The 20995-nt window shown below is 48.6% G+C and overlaps 1 protein-coding gene across 1 annotated transcript; it reads right to left on the reverse strand.

Annotated features, from left to right (window-relative positions):
- Positions 1-797: 797 nt before the first annotated feature.
- Positions 798-14513, reverse strand: LOC127056497 (regulator of cell cycle RGCC-like). The gene is made up of 5 exons (XM_050964404.1): positions 14430-14513; positions 8991-9146; positions 6245-6325; positions 4475-4537; positions 798-2349 (listed from the first exon to the last, which is right to left on the reverse strand). Exons 1-5 carry the CDS (start codon positions 14449-14451, stop codon positions 2342-2344), a joined length of 330 nt encoding a protein of 109 aa, XP_050820361.1. The 5' UTR covers positions 14452-14513; the 3' UTR covers positions 798-2341.
- Positions 14514-20995: the final 6482 nt, after the last annotated feature.

A 20995-nucleotide genomic window follows, 5' to 3' on the forward strand; every position in this document is an offset into this window, starting at 1 on the left:
GCTGTTTGGGTTTAATGGCCATTGCATGCTATCTTGTGTCACACGCTCTGAGGTCAGGCTGCTTGTGAACACTTAGGTGTGCCTCCAACACCCTGTCCTGCTGTGGACATGCAAGTGCCTTTCTCTGGCTCATCAACCCAGACAGCTCTTGAAACAGTGCTTCCTCAAAGAGGCAGTGGTTAGCCAGAGACTAGCAGGGAACAATCCCCAGCAGGTGACAGCAGTTTGCGGAGGATCAGAGATATTGTTTGAACCCCACATGGGGGCAAATTTATAAGAACCATAACATTGGGGTGTCATTTGATTTATTATTTAGGGGGTTGTATCTCAGGAAGCCCTTGGTGAAATGGACTCAGATTTGGACTGCTAACACTCCCCTGAGGCACGGTAATTTTCAAGACCATTTGACTCAGCATGTCATTTTTGGAGCCTGTATAAAAAAAAAGAAGAGTCTCAGCCTCAACTATCACAGAGTCACTGCTCCGCTGTAATAAAGAAAGCAGGGGTCAAAGGATGCAGTGGTTGCATATGAGACACCATGCCCATTGAAGACTGTTTCAAGCATCCTCGTTGCTTGGCTACTTCTGTCTGAATGCTGCGATATTTCTCAGGGTGACCCAAGGGTCAAACATAGCCCATGTGGGAGAATCACTTGGCCCCAGCTCCCATCACAGATCCTTTGTCCATGGGGTTAGGTGCAATCCTATAACTTACAAGATTACTTGAGTGCACAGCTCTGCGACTCCAGGAATGGGAAAGCCCTGGAGGTAGCATTCACAGAGCAAATCCACACTGAGTTAAGGCTTCACAAAATCCTTTTATTCATAAAATACATGCACATCTGTATAAAAATTTTAGAATCATCCTTATTTTACAATATTTACAACAGAATACAAGCATTCAAGGCAGAGGCACTTAGGGTCTGAAGACATCCAGTAAATAGCTGGGAATTTATGAGAAAGTAAGAACCATTGTCTGCTTATTTAGGCCAGGGGTTTGCAACCTTTTTTCCATCTGCAGACCCCTAAAAGATTTCAAATGGAGGTGTGGACCCCTTTGGAAATCATAGTTCATGGACCCTCAAGGGTTCATGGACTACTGGTTAAAAGCCACTGATTTAGGCAATAACTATCTTCTTGAACCTGAAGACACACCTCATTGCACAGATCCTCAGCTGGAGGTACTTTGACATTGCTTCATGGAAGTCAATGGAGAGATGTCAATTTATGGCAGCTGAAGATCTGGCTTGGCGTCATTTTTAAAGGTTATTTACTAGGATTCAACAGCCTCCTTTGGTCAGTATAGATCAACACAAGATTAAATGTGGTCAACTGTAAAACTGTGACCCAAATCCAAAGCTGAGGGATGTTCAGCTCTGGTGGTTTGCAGTCCCATTATACCTTCTAGTGGAGATCCAAAGGGTTAGTATGATTCTCCCTCTACTCTTAAACTACAATAAATGGCAATCAATTGCTAGCCTAGCCCATCTTAAACCTTTAGGGAAGGTGCTTAGAGCATGAGCAGACACTTAGCCAACTTTAAAATGGAGATGCCCCCCCCCCAATTGCTGCAGGTGGTATTTGCCAGCAGAGCTACCACTGATGCCAAAGAGCCCTGCAGTGTTAAAGTACTTCAGGAGGTTCATTAAGAGAAAAACTGTTGTCCACAGGCCCAGGAAATACTGTACAATTTCTCAGAGAGGACCCTTATGGAGTCGGGAAATAAAAGGCTTCACCCTGCTTTCCTTCTCATCACTGATGGGACTCTGGACTCCAGGGGTAGCTTACCATGACTTACAAATTCCAGCACCTGGAATTCTGCTTAGAGTAAAGATATCTCCTCAGAACACTCCACCTCACCCCTTCCCCTCAGAGACAGGGAGACAATATATTGGGAAGAGGAGGGAGGAGGAGTGCTATGGGTAACAGCTGGAGAAATTTTGCCTTGAAAGTGGAAAGTTTTTGTGGTTAGTAGCCCACCAAATGCAGAAGGAAACATGCCAAGGCCAGTACCTAAAAAAATCCCAACGCACAGGTGCCCCACCCTGAGATGAATCAGTATTTGCTATTTATGTCCCTCTTCAGACAATCAGCAATCAAATGAGGCAGAAGGAAACCAGCCAGGACTCTGAGGCGTGATGGATTTCCACTTCAGGTCAGTTTTTGTTGCTGGACAGTTGCTCTGCAGATGAGAAGCGTGCCTGTATTATCCTTGCCTCCTGGGGTATGAATTTGAGACCCTGTTCTTCCAGAGTAGGCCATGAAAGCATGGAGTGGAACGATGAGAAACATCTCAGATCTGCCATAACCTCTTCTCAGAACTCCAGGCCAGAGACAGCATCTCACATCTCTGCAGGGCAAAGCAAGTGTATTGTTAGGCCACTGAACTCAGCCAACGCAAAGGAAACCCAAATCTCTGTTTTGCCAGGCTGTGCGTGTAGTGGTTAAAGCAGGACACTGGGAATCAGACCTCCTGGATCCAGTTCCTGGCTCTGCTTGGGGTTAACAGCCAACATTTCAACATTGACCAACTGATTTTGGGTGCCAACTTGTGTTTCCCCCCCACCCCCCCAGAAGTCACATTCAGGGGTGCTGAGCAGCAAAGGAACTCCAGGGGAGCTGCTCAGCACATCTGAAAAAACAGTCAGACCTTAACTGCCTTAAGCTGGGCACCAAAAAATGACTTTTGAAAGTTTGGGCCTTAATTATGTCTCAATCTCCCCATCTGTAAAGATGGAAACCAGCCATCCTGTAAAGTGCGTGGAGATGCCTGGGTGCCAGCTGCTGGAGGAGAGCAGCATTTTGTTATGACTGCTTCTCTCCCAAGTGAGCTGTTATGAATGGGAGAGGATTTGATTTGCAGCTTTTTACTCATTCGAGGAGAAGTGGGCCAGAGGTTGCGGTCAGTATCTCTGCATACAGAGGGCAGAAAAGGGCAAGAATTTCCCTGAGACAAAACTGAAGATAGAAACCCTCTCCCACCTGCATATGTAACCCCTCCCCAACTAGCTTTCATTAGCAGGGAGCAATGCAGCAGGCAAAGAGTTGCAGGAAAGATCTCTCACTCTGCTCAGTAAAGGCCAGTGTTACAGGCCCAGAGGTCAGTGTTTGTTCAATAGCAGCTCAGCTTGCTGTCCTGTGCTCCTCCTATCACCACAGATTATCCTAGATGCTGGACATCCACACTGGTCTGATTTGTTTTAAGCGCAGCCGGCTGCTGCAGTGAGGGGAAATCCAGCCTGGGCCAGCTCTCTCTGGGGGTTTCCTTCCAGCCCCAGCACCAGCACAGCGCCAGACAAATGTAATCAGGAAGTGCTGTCGTTTCCCGTCTCCTCTCAGGCTAGAGGGGGGCTGCACGGAAGCAGCAGGGGTGCAGAGCTTGGGTGGCAGCTTGCCAGGGCTGCCCCGAACACACCGGGCCAATGTAGCCCTGAATGATGGAGACTAGAATTTATCACCTGTGGCACGCCCAGCACTTCACCAATATCTGTCAGGCCCCACAGCCACCTCCCTCAGGACAGGACTGTATCATCACCCCCACCTGACAGACGGGAAAGGGTGGTGCAGAGAGGTGAGAGGAGAGACTCACCTAAGGTCACCCAAGCAGCTGAGTGGAAGAGACTAGAATGGAATCCCAGGGTGAAATCCTGGCTCCATTGAAGTCAGTGGCAAAACTCCCCCTGACTCCAGTGGGGCCGGGATTTCACCTGAGATCTCCAGATTCCACTAGTGTTTAATGCTGGTGTTTCTAACAAGCCTAAGGGAGTTAGGTGCCCAGGTTTATTGATTCCATGGGAGCTGAGTGGTGCTTTAAGACAAGGGTTCTCAAACTGGGGGTCAGGACCCTTCAGGGGGTCAGGGGGATTGTGAGCTGTCAGCCTCCACCCCAAATCCAGCTTTGTCTCCAGCATTTACAATGGTGTTAAATACATAAAAACATGTTTTTAATTTACAGGAGTGTCACACTCAGGCTTGCTGTGTGAAAGGAGTCACCAGTACAAAGGTTTGAGAACTACTGTTCTAGGGGATTCAGGCACCTAACTCCCATTGAAATCCCACCCTTAAACACTAGATTACATTCCCTGCCATGGCTGCCTTATGCCAGACAAACCCAGGAGGATACACTTTAGCCTAGACACCACATTCCAGCCCAAGGGCTCTGCAACCCTAGAGGCAGCAGGCCAGAATTTACACCTGCCAGGTTTCCATGCTCTCTGTCAAGGTACAATTCCTAACGTTAGAAGAGAGAAGGATGCAGCCGCCACAGGACAGGTGGCACTCCTGCAACAGACGGCACAGCGTGGAGAACGGGGAGAGGCATGGTCAGACACAGTCATGCCTAGGGACAAATCGTCAGCCAGGATCAGTCACCATAGTTCTATTGACTTCAGGGGAGCTGCACTGATGCCCAGCAGCGAAGGATCTAGCTTTCAGTGGTCACCAAAAGGGGGCAGAGATCAAGGCTCCATACATACCCTCTAGCACTTTATCCAGATCCGCAATGAACTCCTCCAGCTCCTGTGTGTCCCCAAGCTTAGCTAACAGAGGAAAAAGATCTGTGGTCAGATGCTTGGCATGCCACACTCATCCCAGTGCAGGTCACAAAAGGGATTCTCCTCGGCTTCTTCTGCCCATGGCTGCTCAGGCCATGTTCTTTTACTGCTTTCAGAACATCATCCATTGGCACGTCTTGTCACAAAGATTTGGAACATCTGGGATGTAGTTTATAGATTAGCCTGAGACTAGGTCTACACTATGAACTAGGGGTGTGATTCCCTGGCTTGTGTACAAATACTGGTGCTCACTCCATGAAGCTGCAACAGCGGAGGCCCGGTAGCATGGGTAGCTGCAGCAGAGGTGGCTGAGCCCTGCCAAGAACATACCTGCTGTTTTAAGGTGGGTTTGCACTCAGCACGGCTCAGGCATGCTTCCTCTGTTACTACCTGGGCTACCCAACTACCCTGCTCTTTATACTCATGCCAGTGCTCACTGAGCTAGGGTGAGCATGTGTACATGAGCCGGGGAATCACATCCCTAGCTAGTAGTGTAGGCATAGCCTTAATGTGAAATCTAACTGGGTTGTGGGGTACTTCTGATGGCCAGTCTGGAGTACAAATGATTGTTCTGCCTGGCATTATTGCCCAGGTCCTTTGGAATGCCTTAAGCCAAAGCACCGAGACTTCACTGTAAGGTGCATATACTGTGATCTTTACTGATCACATTAGCCCTGTATGAGCACTTATTAATCTCTCAAGGCCCTGCACTGTACACACTTGTTTTAGGGCAAAATGTGGGATTGATTTTTCTGGGGATAGTCTTTCCAAAGTCCTGACTAGGAATTGAAGAGCCTGAGGAATGATGGTGGTATCCCCAGAGACACCTGGGAGAGCATCAGACACCCAAGCCATGGTCCTTTTATTGTGGAGTGGAAGTGCGTGTAGGCGACTCCCCCTAATCTCTGAATCCTCATACAGATTCTGGTCTCATTTCTACAGGGGACACAGGATGTCACCCCAGAACAAATCTTCTTAGAGGTCCTTGCGCAACCACCAGCCTGTATCCCCATTAGCACAACCAGTTCAGCCACTGAACCCAACCAACAAGCTTCTTGGGTTTAGGGTGGCCCAAAGGGGTGTCACCTGGACTGATGGGCTGAACTTAAGCAAAGGAAAACTCAGGGTGAATAGTAGGAGGAACTGACAGCTTGGAGGCAAGGGCCCCCTTCTCCTCTCACTTGCATGGAGTCACTCCTTACTCACTCCAGTGAAAGTCAGTGGTGTTCTGATGTAGAAGGAAAATTAAGGCTACAGACCCAAGTATTGCTCTCATTCCTGTGCCATGCAAGGCACAGCTTCTGAGATCACCCTCTGCTGAGCCCTCTGTCAGTGCCAGGCTGGGTGATCCTTTCAGTAACAACGTTCTGGGCTGGGATCCATGAGTGCCGAGTGGACCCATCAGATCTGATTCCAGCCTGGATCAGAAACATAGCTCGGTAACTTCATGCATGTTCTGCAATTCAGAGGGAGTCAACTCTACTCTCCATTCCTCACAGAACATACCCCGCTAGCCAGGATTCCCACATAAAAACATGGATGCGCTGCAGTTACTGATCTGAATGCACCTTACCTTTAATGCATTCAATTTCTCTAGGGCCACTGCTGAGGGAATGGGCTCAGATCCTGGATACTTCTACCCTGAGGGCTCTTTAAATAGAACTTTGTGATGGAGATCTGTCCTGGTCTTACCTTTGGAGTTAGCAATGCTGGCCGACGTGTTGAGATCTTCCTCACTGGAGTTTAAACTGCTCCCCGGAGATGTGCTGGTACCTGCAGACAGAACGAGATCAGTCACTGCACCAAGGCATCATCTAGCTCCAAGGGCCACAGGAGCATTATAAATATGCCAGCAGGGGACAGGGGCCAACATGGTGAAACATGGATTCTCAAATCTAGCTGCTGGGTCCCACTTTCTGCCAGCTGAGCTGCTGAACTGCATCACTCTTGCTACAAGTCCCAGCTGCAAAAGTGAACGATGCTCTTTTACCAGCCCAGCAGGGGCCAAATTCAGTCTAATGGGATCCTCTGCAGTCTGGGTATGATGGTGAAACACAGTGATCTGGAACTTCACTGGGATTATCACAGGCACATGGGGGCAGAGAAAGATCAGAGAGGTGGGTTTTGGCCCAAGACGCTGGCATGTTATGCAGCAGAAAAGCCATTAAATCCCCTGGCAAGAGGGATACCATGCAGAGGCTGACAAACCCTTAACATTAAAGATGCACCTGTCAGGCACACAGATATCACAGCCCCTCAGAGTAAGCACAGATGCTACCTAGTAAAGCAGGCTTGCACAACATATGGCCCACGGGCCGCATGCAGCCCGCAGAGCCTCACTGTGCAGCCTGCAGGGGGATTCTAAATCCCCTGCACAGGGCGCTCTGTGGGGAGCCCAGAGCCCTTTAAATCCCAGTCGCAGCAGGGAGTCAGAGGGCTCTGGGCTGCACACAGAGATTCCCAGCCACGGCTGGGATTTAAAGGGCTCAAGGCTCCCCACAGCGACTGGCAGCCCAGAGCCCTTTGAATCCCGGCCACGGCTCAGGCCCTGAGCCCTTTAAATCGCAGCCTGCAGCCGCTGATTGTCCCCTCCCTGGACCCCTGCCCCAACTGCCCCCCAGGACTCCCACTCCCTATCTAAATGCCGCGGCTCCTTGTCCCCCGATTGCCCCTTCCTGAGACCCCTGCCTCTAACTGCCCCTTGAGACCCTAGCCCCTATCTAAGCCTCCCTTCTCCTTGTCCCCAACTGCCCCCTCCTGAGACCCCCCCCAACCCCACCCCCTACCTGTCCCCTGATAAACCCCTGGGACTCCCATGCCTATCCAACTGCTGCCTGTCCCCTGACTGCCCCCCGAACCTCTGCCTCATCCAACCCCCCCTGCTCCCTGTCCCTTGACTGCCCCCTGGACCCCCCTACCCCTTCTCCAACCCCCCCTGCTCCCTGTCCCTTGACTGCCCCCTGGACCCCCCTACCCCTTCTCCAACCCCCAGCCCCCTTACCATGCCACTCAGACAAGCATGTCTGGCTCTGTGCAGCTCCAGACACGTTGCTGCCATGCTCCCTTGTGGAGCCCACAGCCTCCCCACCCCTCCCCCTAGCACCTGCCTTCCAGATTTGAACACCTCAAAATTCAGGAGTGCTCAGGCTCAGTTTGGGCAGCTGTTACTTCATTTCTCCCAAATCAAATACACTGATCCACTGTAACTTGCTGTAGAAAAAGTAGGATAAAATTGAGCAAGAAATGCTTCCCAGTGGTTATTAGGGCTGGAATTGCTATTTTCAACAGCCATTGCCTTTTTGTTTGTTTGCTTGTTTAAAAGGAAGGCAGTGATACTGCATTGGCAAATTCCCCATAGAAAGAAAGAGTGGAACAGAAGAATAATAAAGGCACCTCAACTTTTTCTCATTTATGGAGGACAGTCTTATAATATGCATCCAGATATCCTCCAATCACACAAGCTGAAAATTGTTCCACTTTACTGCAGTTCTGTAATCATATGGGAACCAATCCTGTCTGTGTTTTGTGCACATCCAAAATTCCTGCTGAATGACCCGCTCTGGGAGCGAGTTACCAGTGACCCAGGGCTGGAGTGGCAGGAGGTGTGGGGGAGCCCAGGGCTGGGGCAGCAGCAGGGTTGGAGGAGGGCACTTGTGGGGAGGAAAGAGGGAAGCCCAGCGCTGGGGCAGCAAGGGGTGTATGTGGGTGGGGGGAGAGCCCAGGACTCGGGCAGCAGAGAGGTACAGGGGGAGCCCAGGGCTGGGACGAGGGGCAGCCAAATTTTTTTTTGCTTGGGGCAGCAGAAAACCTAGAGCCGGCCCTGCCGGGTTCCCTCAGCCGCCGAAGCCCCGGGCCCTTTAATGTGCCCCTGATGGCTCCCAGCCACCTCTTCACCTGGGAGCCCCTGTTTGATTTAAAATCAAGAATCATCTCCCCACCCACAACCTTCCTTTTTGGCCCACAGTTGTTTTGGTGAGGTGGCGCTGGGGAAGGAGGGTTTGTTTCCGCAGGGCTGGGCGGCCCTGGGGCGGGGGTGTTTCTGCAGAGCCGGGAGGTTTCAGCCTTCAGCTGTTTTCTTTGGAGTAATGTGGCCCTCACCACTTTATGAGTTGTGCAGGCCTGTAATAAAGCCTTAGAGGGAAGAGACTCATGAATGTGTGGCCAACATGGGGATGCTCAAAGATGGAATGACCTGGAAGTTGAATCACTGAACAAAAGAGAGGTGCAGCCACAGACAGTTGGGGAGGTAAAATTGCAGGAGCCCTGCAGCCACATTCAAGGAATCTCCAGCAAGACAGCCAGCGGTTGGGTGGGGAATGGAGGAGGCAGACAAGTTCCCCTCGTCCCTCCCAGTGGGTTTTCCCTAGTGATGCAACACCCCACCCTGGGTGAGCACCATTACTCCTCTTATTCTGCACCAACAACCCTCAAAACTCACTTTCTAGCTCATCGATGCCGCTGTCGTAGACACTGGGGAGGGTCCTTCTCTTCAGCTCCTCCAGGTGCTGCTCATACTGACAAACTTCACCTTTGTCAAAGTCTTCAATCACCTCGTCGAACTCCCTCAGGAGGTCATTGAGGTCATCTGGTAGCACTGAAGATTCAACAGATCAGCCCAGTGAATCATTCAGAGGCAACACACACACACACACACACACACACACACACACACACACCCCTCCTCTGGAGTGCTTCTGGGCAGGGTGCGAAGGAGGATCAGGATATCAGAAAGAGAGAAATTATGGGGTAAAGGAGGAAAGAGGTTTGCTGTGAAGCTTGGAAATCAGATGACATGGGGAGAAGACAGATGTCCTGGGTGGTAGGAGCTGCATGGGAGAAGGCTCTTGCACCAACAGTGGCCAGATTTGGGGGAAGAACTGGGAATTCAGTGCACTGAGCAAAGCAGATTGACTTTAGGCTCCTAGTCTGTGACATTATCCTAGTGTAGAGCCCATGTGAGAGTGAATAGAGTCAGGCCCTGGATCTGAATAAGGAGGAGGGACTAGAAAAGCAACTTTGAACTGATTCATAGAGCAGAAGAGTGTTCCCATAGGATGGCCACCTTTAGCCACATACATAATGGAACACAGGAGGAGCTGCTGCCTGGGTGTGCCTTTATCCATCCCCAGCATTCCCCACCATGGACACCCCAGCAGCCAATCCCAGTTATAATCTCAGCATCGTGAGTCAGATAAGACCATCAACCCCTTGCTCTCAATTATCCCTGTGATTGACTGGCCAACATGTCCTGATCAGCCAGTGGCTGTGCAGCCACTCATTTGCAATAGTGCTCATGAGTGTGACCTGAGGACACAAGGGCTCTGTCTACAGAATAGTTGAAACTATGTCAGCAACAGTGCAGATGCAGTTGTGCAGCAGAAAGTCTGAGATAGACCCTGGGCCTGATTCTGATCTCACTTACTGCTTTACTCCAGTGTAGTGTCACCAATTTCAACAGTTACTCCCAGTTTACACCAGCGTGAGATTGGAATTAGATCACACCAGTTCATTGGATTCCTCCGAGTGGTTTTTAATGGGCATGGGAGAAGGGAGGGGGAAAAAACAAGGGATGTAAATTTGTAGAGTAAACTTTGTCAGGATTTTAAAGGATCCCTGTATTTATTCCTGGGGAGCTGAGTGAGTTTCCAGGACCAGCCCTCCATCAACATGTAAATCAAGCAAGATAAATACAATTGGCAGAGTCTCCTCTATAATTTGACTTCCTTGTTGCAAAGCTAAGAGCTGGGACTGTAAACTTTGGCAATTCTGTAGGAGAAAAACCAACATATGAAAAGCAGCAGGGAGTGCTTGGAAAGCTGTATGGTCATCCCAGCCTAGGGGCAGAGCAACAGATGTACTCCAGGATGTGTCTGAGCAGATCCCAGGCCACCAGCTTCAGAACAGGACAGACAACTCTTCCCCACCCCCCTCAGAACTTTTTCAGCCTCACTCCACCCAACTGCTATGGGCATCAGCCTTCTGGCTAAGGAGGGCTGTAAGAGAACCAGCAATTCTAGCCAGCTGAGCAGAAGCAGGGTCGCTGATGCATGGTGCAAGATTCTTCTTCCCCCTTGAGGAGTGAGCATGTTGCTTCTGCAGCTCCACCAGCAACAATGTGCCAAGTGCAGCGGGGAGCAAATAAGAGCTACTTCCACAGACTTCAGTGGACATCCCACCAGCTGGTGCATCAGCACTTTGTGTCTTGTAGCCAAACTAATTGTCACAACCAGTCACATCACCACTGACTTTGACCCACTGAGCCAAAGTTCTCCCTGGTTTAACTCTATTGCCTTCAGGAGAGTTACAACAGAGAGGACACTAACCCACTGCCATTTTTCCCCAGTGCAGCTGGCCTTGAAAAAAGACTTACAGAGTAGCCTTGGAGTGTAATAAAGAAGCAACATTACAGACTTGCAGAAAGAAGGGCTGAGCGGATGCACCACAGGATTGCAAGAGAAGCCACGCTTCAGTGCATTTACAAACCACCACTCTACACTACACAGAGGCAGATTCTGCTCTCCCTGAGAGTGGGGTAAGTCAGGAGTCCCTCCACTGAGAAGCTGGTGTGTGAGCAGAAACAGGCCTGTCAGCTGGGTCTCTCTAGCCACCTATATATAGGCCCATCCCCGTAGTAGCTGGCTGGCTCACAAACATTAAGAGGCCAGATCCTCAACTGCTGGAAACTTATGTAGCTAACAGCTCACTGGGCACTTTGCAGAGAGAGCTTAAAATAAGATCTTAGCTTCAAAGAGTTTATATTATAAACATTTGCTCTGATCTCTGAAAGGCTGTTGAAAGCTTCTTCTGTTCACACACCCTCCCTCCTCAACTCACAATAGAATGTGTTTATGGGACCCAAAGGTTTTGATGCAAGCCAACTTGAGCAAGGAAAAGCTTGTCCTGATTAGGTTTTGTATGGAATACACTCTCCTGTGTGAGCTGGAGACCCTCTGCAATACTCAAGAAGGTTAGGGCAAGTTTAAGATGGAAAGCCATCCTGCTCCTTTATCCATCAACCTTCTTGCTTTGCTGGCTTCAAGTCAGGGGCAGTTCCAGCTTTTTTTGCCTCCGCAAGCACAGCAAGCAGGCTGCCTTCAGGACTGGTGGACCTCCCACAGGCAAGCCACCGAAGGCTGCTTGACTGCCACCCTCACAGCGACTGGCAGAGTGCCCCCCCGGCGACTGGCTGCCCCAGGCATGTGCTTGGAGCGCTGGTGCCTGGAGCCGTCGCTGCTTCAAGTTCAAATCACATCCTTAGCATCACATACAAGAGCCTATTGTCTGTGTGCTCACTTCCTCTGAGGTTTTCTTGAGAGACTTTTTTTTTAAATATATATAAATATAGACACCCTTCTGAACTGTATGAGAACTGACAGACATTCTCAACTGAAATGGATCCTGGTGAGCTACTGAGATCTACAAGCTGGGTTCTGATTTCATCTATGTTGGGGTAAATTAGGTTTAATTCCACTGAGCTACTCTGGATTTAGTTTAGCTGAGATCCAGCCCAATCTTTGTAAATTCATGGCTATTTATTTGGAGTACCACTCTCAGAAGAAGCTCTCAACGGTCACCCACAAATAACAGTTTTCAGAAAGATAAAAAAATTCTCCTCCTGCATTTACAGCTTAAAATTAAAACCACTTACAAAAAACACAAGCACAGACAAGATAATCGAGAATGTAATGAAGCCTGACTTGTGTGTGGGTGTGCTCGGGCATGTGCGCGTGTGTGCACATGAGTGAGAGATAACGGTTACTGCCCTGATCCTCGAGCCGTTTCAAGAATGAGGCTAACGGTACACACAATGCAACTTCTATAGACCAGCAACTGTTTTTAGTTAGAGTATGGCAAGAGGAGGTAGAATTGTGCTGCAAGAGCGCCTGCTGAGTGACAAGACCTTGGCTCTCTGAGAGTCCCTAATAAATAAACTTGTTTTGTGGTTCTCCCCAAGGTTTAGAGGGGGGAACCTTTAGAATATTTTCCTAGTCTTCAGTAAAGCAGTCTACTTTTTTCCCCTTCCATTGTACAACATGTATTCACTCTTCTGGGCAGAAATGCAATGCAGATAGGCTTCATGGGGAGAAAGCCGCCGAACAGAAGTTGCTGCTTGGAATAATTAATGGCTAGTAAACAGTTTACAGGAGTGTGATCCCAAGATGGGGTTTTCCCCACACAGTCGTGGAAGGAATCAGGGTTAACAGCTGACTTGCCTGCCCATGAGAGAGGAACTACAGGCTTTGTGGTTCAATGCTGCAGCCGCCGCTCTGTACCCTTTAAGTCTGGGAGCTGGAGCTGCCCCTCACTATCAGTACACTATCAAGAAAAAAAAAAAAAGATTGGGGGAGGGGGGATTTTTATCAAAACGTGGCTGTGTATGGATACTGCTCCCTGCATGCAGGGACACAAATCCACAAGAGCTACTACCCATCCTTTAACATTCATGAGAAGGAGAAGGAAGAAATGTAACAGTCCAATCCTGAAACCCTTAATCCATTGAAGCCAGTCAATAAGCTGAGGATCAGGCCACAAAATTCTATCCAAAGGGTGAAAACAGTTCCACATAGAAGTTTACTCTTATGAAACATTAAGCTACAGTGAGTTATAATCCAGAAAATAGCTCACACTAGCTTCGTGGAACAGCATAACAACGAGGAGTCCTTGTGGCACCTTAGAGACTAACATTTATTTGGGCATAAGCTTTTGTGGTCTAAAACCCACTTCATCAGATGCATGGAGTGGAAAATACAGTAGGCAGGTTGTATTTTCCACTCCATGCATCTGATGAAGTGGGTTTTAGACCATGAAAGCTCATGCCCAAATAAATGTTAGTCTAAGGTGTCACAAGGACTCCTCATTATTTCAGTTGATTTTTTGTTCACATTGTTACTATTTCAATATGAGAAAAGGAATGTCTCTTCATGACAAACTGTGACCTGGACATTTAGGAACACATCTATTTCTTTCTTCTTTTCTTTTGAAATTTGGTCTGAAGTACATTTGTTTTCTGGGGCTGAGAGATGCTGGGAGGATACTGTTGCAAGATCATAAAGATCAGAGAGATAGATTTTAGTTGCTGTGTGATGATTTACATGAATTATTGGGAGAAGAGTCTATTTGTGTAACTTCATTTTTAAAATATGTCAAGGATTACTTAAGGCAAAGGGTAGGCCTTTTTCATTGACTGTGCACAAAAACTAAAAGTAAATACACATACAATATGTATATCTAAGGTAACATCTTTCCTTCTTTAGTATGAATGAAGAGCTGAAAAAACAAGCTCACTGTAATTGGTTTAAAAATAAAGCAGCAAGTTTCTGGCATTTTATCTCTGATCAGGTTTTAGATTAAGGGCAAATAATCAAAAATACACACAGCATGTTGGATTTTGTAATATAGCATGTGCAAATAATTCTTGTGATATGAGTTGTTTTCAAGAAAACCTTTTTTCAGTTATTTAACACTATTTATGATGCTTTATTGTGATTTTTTTAAAAAAATCTATAGCAACAAATTATATTGAATAGAGAAAAGTTCTATAAACGAGGATGAAGGGAGATCTTTTACAAATACACTAAACAATTATTTCTCCCCACTAAGATCAGAGGTAGTGATGCCGCCAATTCATACTATAGCATTCAAACCGATGCACCAACCTCTTCGATATGATCCCTTTTTAAAAATCGGATTTTCTAAGGATGACGTGCAAGGTTAAATATATAAAGCGCTACGAGGTTTTTAACAAACAGCCAGAAAAGGTCAATAAGAGTTTTCAAATACATTAATGAACAGAAACATTTGCATTTCAGTGATCAAATATAATTGTAATAACTCACAGTAGAAGGGGGAAGTTAATACAGAAGAAGGCAGCACTAACCTGCATTGTTCATGTTCTCCATGATCAGCTGAAAACCGCTCTGCTTTGCTCAGAAAGGCAATAGGTCACAATATGAAACTGACTAAATTCTAAAAGCTATTTTCACACGGGCGCGGCAAGTTTTGTTCTTTCGGCCACGCCCCCTCCTTCGCTCTAAGCCAATCAGGGGGCCGCTCGCGGGGCAAGCCTAGCAAGCCCCAGCAGGCTGTCAAGAAGCGGCGGCTGAAAGAAAGGGGGTTTCTGTGAATGGAGTGGAACGTGCTTCCCGGAAAGAACGCCGTACGTCCGGCTGAAAAACCGTACACTCCGCGGCACCGAGCGATCGCTTAGGATCCTGCAGACGGCACCGTGGGCGTTATAAATCGGAGGCCTAGGAGTATTTAACCCGGGGATGTGTGTGGAGGAATTTGCAGAAGAGAATAAAGTCCGGGAGGGCGTGGGGTGTGGCAGAAAGGATGAAAACCTTGGTGACTCGATAGTGGGGGTTGCAGAAAGGGCTAAAATCAGGGCAGGTGTCTGGGTGTAATCAGGGCGGGCTCCAGCGATTTCGCTGCCCCAAGCACGGCGGCACGCCGCGGGGGGGCGCTCTGCCGCTCGCCGGTCCCGGGGCTCCGGTGGACCTCCCGCAGACGTCCCTGCGGAGGGCTGCGGGAGGTCCACCGGAGCCGCCAACCGCCCTCCCAGCAACCCGCAGAGCGCCCCTCGCGGCATCCCGCCCCAAGCACGCGCTTGGCGCGCTGGGGCCTGGAGGCGGACCTGGGTGTAATAATACCTTGGTGAGGCGGTGCTGTGTCTGGGGCGGTATTAGGAAAAGGCAGAGCCATTGTTGGCCGTGATTCGCAGGGAATATAGACAGAGCGAGGATGAAGCATTTACGGGAGGGAGGAAGGGACAGAAAGGTGTTCAGGACTGTTTGCAAGGGATAGGAGAATAAAATGTGTGCATGCACGTGTGCACGCAAGAGAAAGAGTGCTTGGTCGGGGTGCTAGCGGAGGGGATGGATACACCGCTTAATAGTATGTGGAGGCATCTGAGGGCAGGAGCTGGGAGATGGGCCCTTGTCAGCATTACACAGCGTGGACAAGTCTTGAAAAGTATCCAAAATGTGTTACATCCTCCTACAGTTGAGAGCCCTTGTAAAGAGGGCTTAAAGTGTTCTGGGCAGAAATGATTTCACACTATTCAGAGAGGTGAGGAGGTGGGGGACTTCACCAGTCAGTAAAATACCCTTTTCTCAGTGCCTTCTTCCTTCCCAAGACTCCAATTCATAATGTCAAAAACAAACTAAAAAACAAAACCACCTGCTAAAAAGCTTACTTCAGTAGGTTTCATGTTTCCCATAGTTCTTATTTCTACCAGTAAATCCCAAATTGTTCTGTTTGAAAACACTGGCTTCCTTCCAGGGTCAGCTCTAACTTTTTTGCCGCCCCAAGCAAAAAAAAAAGAGCATCGCCCTGCCGTGACACCTCCCCTGAGCGCTGCACCACCCTGACTCCCCACTGCAACACCCCCCCAAGCACCGCCCTGCCAAAACACCCCCCTTCCTGAGCACTGCCGTGCCGAAACACACACGCCCCCTGGAGCACCACCCTGCCGAAACACCCACCCCCCCAGAGTGCTGTCCTGCTGAAACACCCCCCCCCCAAGAGTCCATGCCACGCTGCTGAAACAAAAACAACAAAACCCATCGAGCACCGCCCTGCCAAACCAACCAACCAAACAAAAACCTGAGCACCCCCCGCCACCCCTTACAAGGTGCTGCCCCAAGCACATGCTTGGTCGGCTGATGCCTGGAGCCGGCCCTGCTTCCTTCCATGTCTGTTCCTTGAGAGTGTTAGTTCACAATTAAAACACAGATCAGAGTATTTAGGATAAATTAATAATCTGATTACATGAGCTGTAACTACTGCTGGTACAATGCTATGTATTTCTTCTAATTAAATCAAACTCAAAAATTCAGGACAAATGGGAGTGGGAGGAGGTGCAAAGAAAAACAAAATCACTCAGTTTCTAAGTGGAAACTTGCCATTAATGTCACTGAGGACTAAGGGTCTGGCAAAAAAGGAGCCTGCATTTTAAAATGACTCATGCTCAGTGTGCCCTGGTTTTAAGATGGCCCGTCTCAGCACTTGGATTTTCAGAAGATGAGTGCCCAGCTCTGTCTGCAAATCAGGGTCTTTAAAGTCCCTCCAATTGGGAACCCAAAAATCACTAGTGATTTTTGAAAATATAGACCCTGGTTTGTATTTAGCAAAGACAAGAAAGTCTGAAACCCACACACGATGGGCTTGTCTACATGGGGAAGCTATTGCAAAATAAGCAAGGGTATGAATTTAAAGAGCAATAACTTTTCCACATTAGCTATTCCAGGCTATTTCCCTGTGTAGACAAGCCCTTAACATAAATGGTGGAACATGTCCTGAAATCTACCCTGCTCCTGCAATCAGTTACACATGAGTAGATGTTTGTGCCCACACAGAGCTCTATGTATGCGCAAGTGATTGCAACATAGATCTGAATTCAGGATCGAGGTCTTAACCATATGGGTGTTGAGTGAGTGACCTCAACACTCCCAGTGCTCAGCACTGAGCAGAACTTAGTCCTAAGAACACACCGGCTGGTTCAAAAAATTTTAAAACTCTGTTGGCAAAGTGGAGAAAGCCTGTAAGCTCTGCAAGTCAAATAGAGCCCTAAAGTTGTGCTGATGAAACCAGAGAATTTATTAGCTCCGTGAGCTGAACAGCTACAGAGATGGGAGTCTGTAGGTATGTATGTCCGCAAGACTGGGAGCTCCATATATTTCTTCTTTAAAGAAACAAAAAAACCTAATAAAACAAGCTAGTGTTTATGCAGCACTGGGTTCCAGAGTTAAAATCACACAATGAAGGCACCTGATTCTCCATTGCTTCACTTTTATGCTGACATAACTCCGTTACTTTCAGTGCAGTACCACTGGCAATGTTGCCAGCTGCGATGATTTGATCTCAACTCTCCTGATACCTAGTGTTTTGCTTCACACCCCAGCAGCTGGAGTCATGTGATGGCAGAAGAATCTCAGCTCCCATTTAAAAAGCTGTAGTTGTGGCGAAAAGCTTGAAAATGTGACCTGAATGCACTCTGAAGACTCAAAAGCCAGAAAGCAAAGAAAAAGAACCAAAAAATTAATTTTTTAAAAAAGAAATCTTGTGATTTTTAAGCCTGTTTTATTATGGGGGGAGGGCTGACTCTTCATTTTTTGAATATTTGGGGTTGGCCTTCCTGCTCTGGTGTAATGTAGAGCAGCATGATGAGATGCCAAGAGATGGAAAATGCAAGCTCCCAACATGCGGATGTTTCACATATGCTCTTTTCTATTCCTGCTGGTTACTCTTGTTGCTGCAGAATGCACAGAGCATGTGCAATGCAGGTGAGCACCAGGTGCTGCTGGCTTAGGGCTTTTGTAGTTCCTGGCTATCTGTAATTTTGCTGTGCAGCCTCACAGCTGCCTTCACACAGCTCTTTGGCTCCCATCCAGAGAGACAAGCCCATGCTGACCTCACTGGGAGAGGAAGAAGATGAGCTCGAGTTAGTCCTAGGCTCAGTCAGAAGAGCCATTGTAGCAATTCAATCCCCTCCAGATTGTGTGCAGGTCCTAGTGGATCATGGGACATTGACAATACAGAGTGCACCCAGATTGGCAGCCTCAGCAGAGAGACCAAGGACAGAATGGGCCATGGAGACCACTGAACTCTTGTCTCAAATCAACAGGCCCCACATTGCTGCTGAGGCACATTGGTGTGGGGGAAGCTTGTCTGTCTGCTGACCCTGTTTGGTGTTTAAACTGCAGCAGTGTCTACAATGTGCTGGGCGGAGCCCCTGCCCACCAACTTTACAGTGGGAAGAGATGAAGGAGGTGGGATTGAGATACAACAAATAGAAGAGGTTCAGGGAGGATAATTGGCATGACAGGTGACTCGAATAGCGGCCTGAGGCCAGCCAAGGGGCATGTGTGATGACTGGCACAGGGGCCTGGGACCAGCTGAATGACACAAATGGTGACTGGCACAAAGGCCTGGGGCCTGTTCCCCCCCAGGAGCGGCACCAGAGTTTCTGCCACCCTAGGCAGAATTTGGGGGGTGGCATTTTGTGTGCTCCTCATGGGGCGCGCGGGAGCTTCCAGTTCCACTCCCGTCACGCTGCTGAAGAAGGACTCTCCGCCAAAATGCCGCAGGCGACAGTGGCAGTCATTGAGCTGCTCAATTGCCTACCGCTGTTTTCCGCGGCATGTCAGCAGAAGGTCCTTCTTCAGCGACGCGACAGGAGAGGAACTGGAAGCTCCTGCGCGCCCCGTGGGGAACACACAAAATGCCACCCCCCGAATCCTGGCACCCTAGGCGACCGTCTAGGGTCGCCTAATGGAAGCGCTGGCCCTGGTCCCCCCTCATTGGATATTTGGTGCATAAAATCCTGACTGTAGAGACTGAGTTTTATAAAGACCCAGGAAAGAAGTGAAAGGGGTTGTTTGCACCCTTTACAAGCCTATTAATTGTAATATTTATAGAGCACTTTTCATTTGGAAGGATCCCAAAGTGATTTACATGCTGTATACAGGGCCAGCTCCAGGCACAAGCATTCCAAGCTGGTGCTTGGGGCGGCATTCTGCAAGGGGTGGCATCCCTGTTGTTTTGCCCCCAAGCAGCGCGCCAAACTGCCACCGCGGATGGCAGGGACAGTCCGTGCGCCGTTAGGGTGGCAGGCGCGTTTCCGCGGTGAGGGCAATTCAGCGGCTGCTTCTGTGTTTAGCTGTCCGGGGCGGCTTCAGCTAAACATAGAAGCTGCCGCCGAATTGCTGCTGCCGCGGAAACGCACCTGCCGCCCTAAGGGCACACGAACTGCCCCTGCCATCTGCGGCAGCAATTCGGTGCGCTGCTTGGGGCGGCGAAAACTGTAGAGCCGTCCCTGGCTGTATATGTAGGGATCACTCACTCAGCTCTTAAGTGCAGCACCCTCTGGGATGCAGTGCAGCAGCTGACATAACTCCATTACTTTCCATGCAGTACCACTGGCAGTGTTTTCACAGTGATTTGCCAGAAGCACTATGCAACAGTTTTCAGGAAGGGAAGAGACGAATTTGGACACTAGGAAAAACTTCCTAACTGTCAGGATGGTTAAGCACTGGAATAAATTACCTAGGGACATTGTGGAATCTCCATCATTGTGGATTTTTAAAAGCAGGTTGGACAAACACCTGTCAGGGATGGTCTAGATAATACTTAGTCCTGCCTTGAGTGCAGGGGCTTGGACTAAATGACCTCTCAAGGTCGCTTCCAGTTCTATGATTAGATCTCTGATTGAAATGACATGGGGATGTCCACACAGACATGTTCCACAAGACAGAATTGGGGTTGATGCCCCCTTTAAATGATCCTGGGCTTTTTAACTTTCACAAGGTCAGAGCCTTGATTTTACATCTCATCTGAAAGACAGATGTGAATTATCACTCTTTTGCCAATTGGAGCTATGCCTTGGAATACTAGCAGCTCAGCTGTTATTTATGAAGGAAGCAACCTTTCCCTCAAGGCAGGACAAGCTGTCCAGAGCATTAGCATGTTCAGAAGCAAGGCCTGTGTACACAGATTGCTTCATTAAATCATTTGGTTCACACCCCTCCTGAGTATTGCTGGATGCTCCAGATGCTCGCTGCTCTCTCCTGTGCCAGAGGCAAAAACAAAACATCCTGAATGTAGGTTGGATTGTGGAAAATCCCCTACCTGCAGCATGACCTGACACCACTGAGGCCCTAACACAAGGTGACAATGTGATAATATCTCTTTCCTTTTAAATGAAACTCTTAAATCCCTGACTCCTCAGCTGCCTACCCCAACTCTGTCCAACTCTGACACCCTGTGGCAGGAGGAGTGTATTACTGCTCTCTGTGACTGAGTTTCCTCTGGGGCTCTAAAGCAGCCTGTGGTTGAGAAATATCAAGAGAGCAGGTGCCATTCTCCCGCAAACACAAGAGTTTCCAGCTCAGTGTGAAGTGTCACTAAACAACTCCTGTCTCATCCAGTGTTGCCTGCAGGATCCACATTTCACCTCTGGGGGTTGGGATATTAAAGCGCTACAACAGAACCACTTCGCTAAATTCTCTGTTGCCCTAAGTGGAGACAGCTCCATTGATCTCAATGGAGTTTAGCAGAGGATTTGGCCCCCTATGTTTAGGGGAGAGTTGTTCATCTCACTTCCAACCCATATTTTCAGCTGGATTGGTTGATTTAACTATGGGCTGGATGGGCCAAGGCTAAAGACAAACAGAAATGAAGGGGGAAAGAGAGGAAAAGGTGTCCATTTATTTGGTTTTCATACGGCTGGTGTGGGCTGGAGTGTACAGGGGATATTTTTAGTGACAAAAAGGGTTAATTCATCACTGCTAAAAGTCTATGTAATGGACTCTTAGAGGCACCATCTCTCAGAGCAGACATTGCATCACGGTCCTTTATGGTGTCAATTAAAGTCCCCAGGGCTCTGAGAAGAGAGCAGGAGTTAACCTTAGTGTCTCGGACTCTCTCACTAACAAGGATTCAAGG

Source organism: Gopherus flavomarginatus, chromosome 8 (assembly GCF_025201925.1).
Source record: "Gopherus flavomarginatus isolate rGopFla2 chromosome 8, rGopFla2.mat.asm, whole genome shotgun sequence".
In the NCBI taxonomy this organism is placed as follows: Eukaryota; Metazoa; Chordata; order Testudines; family Testudinidae; genus Gopherus; species Gopherus flavomarginatus.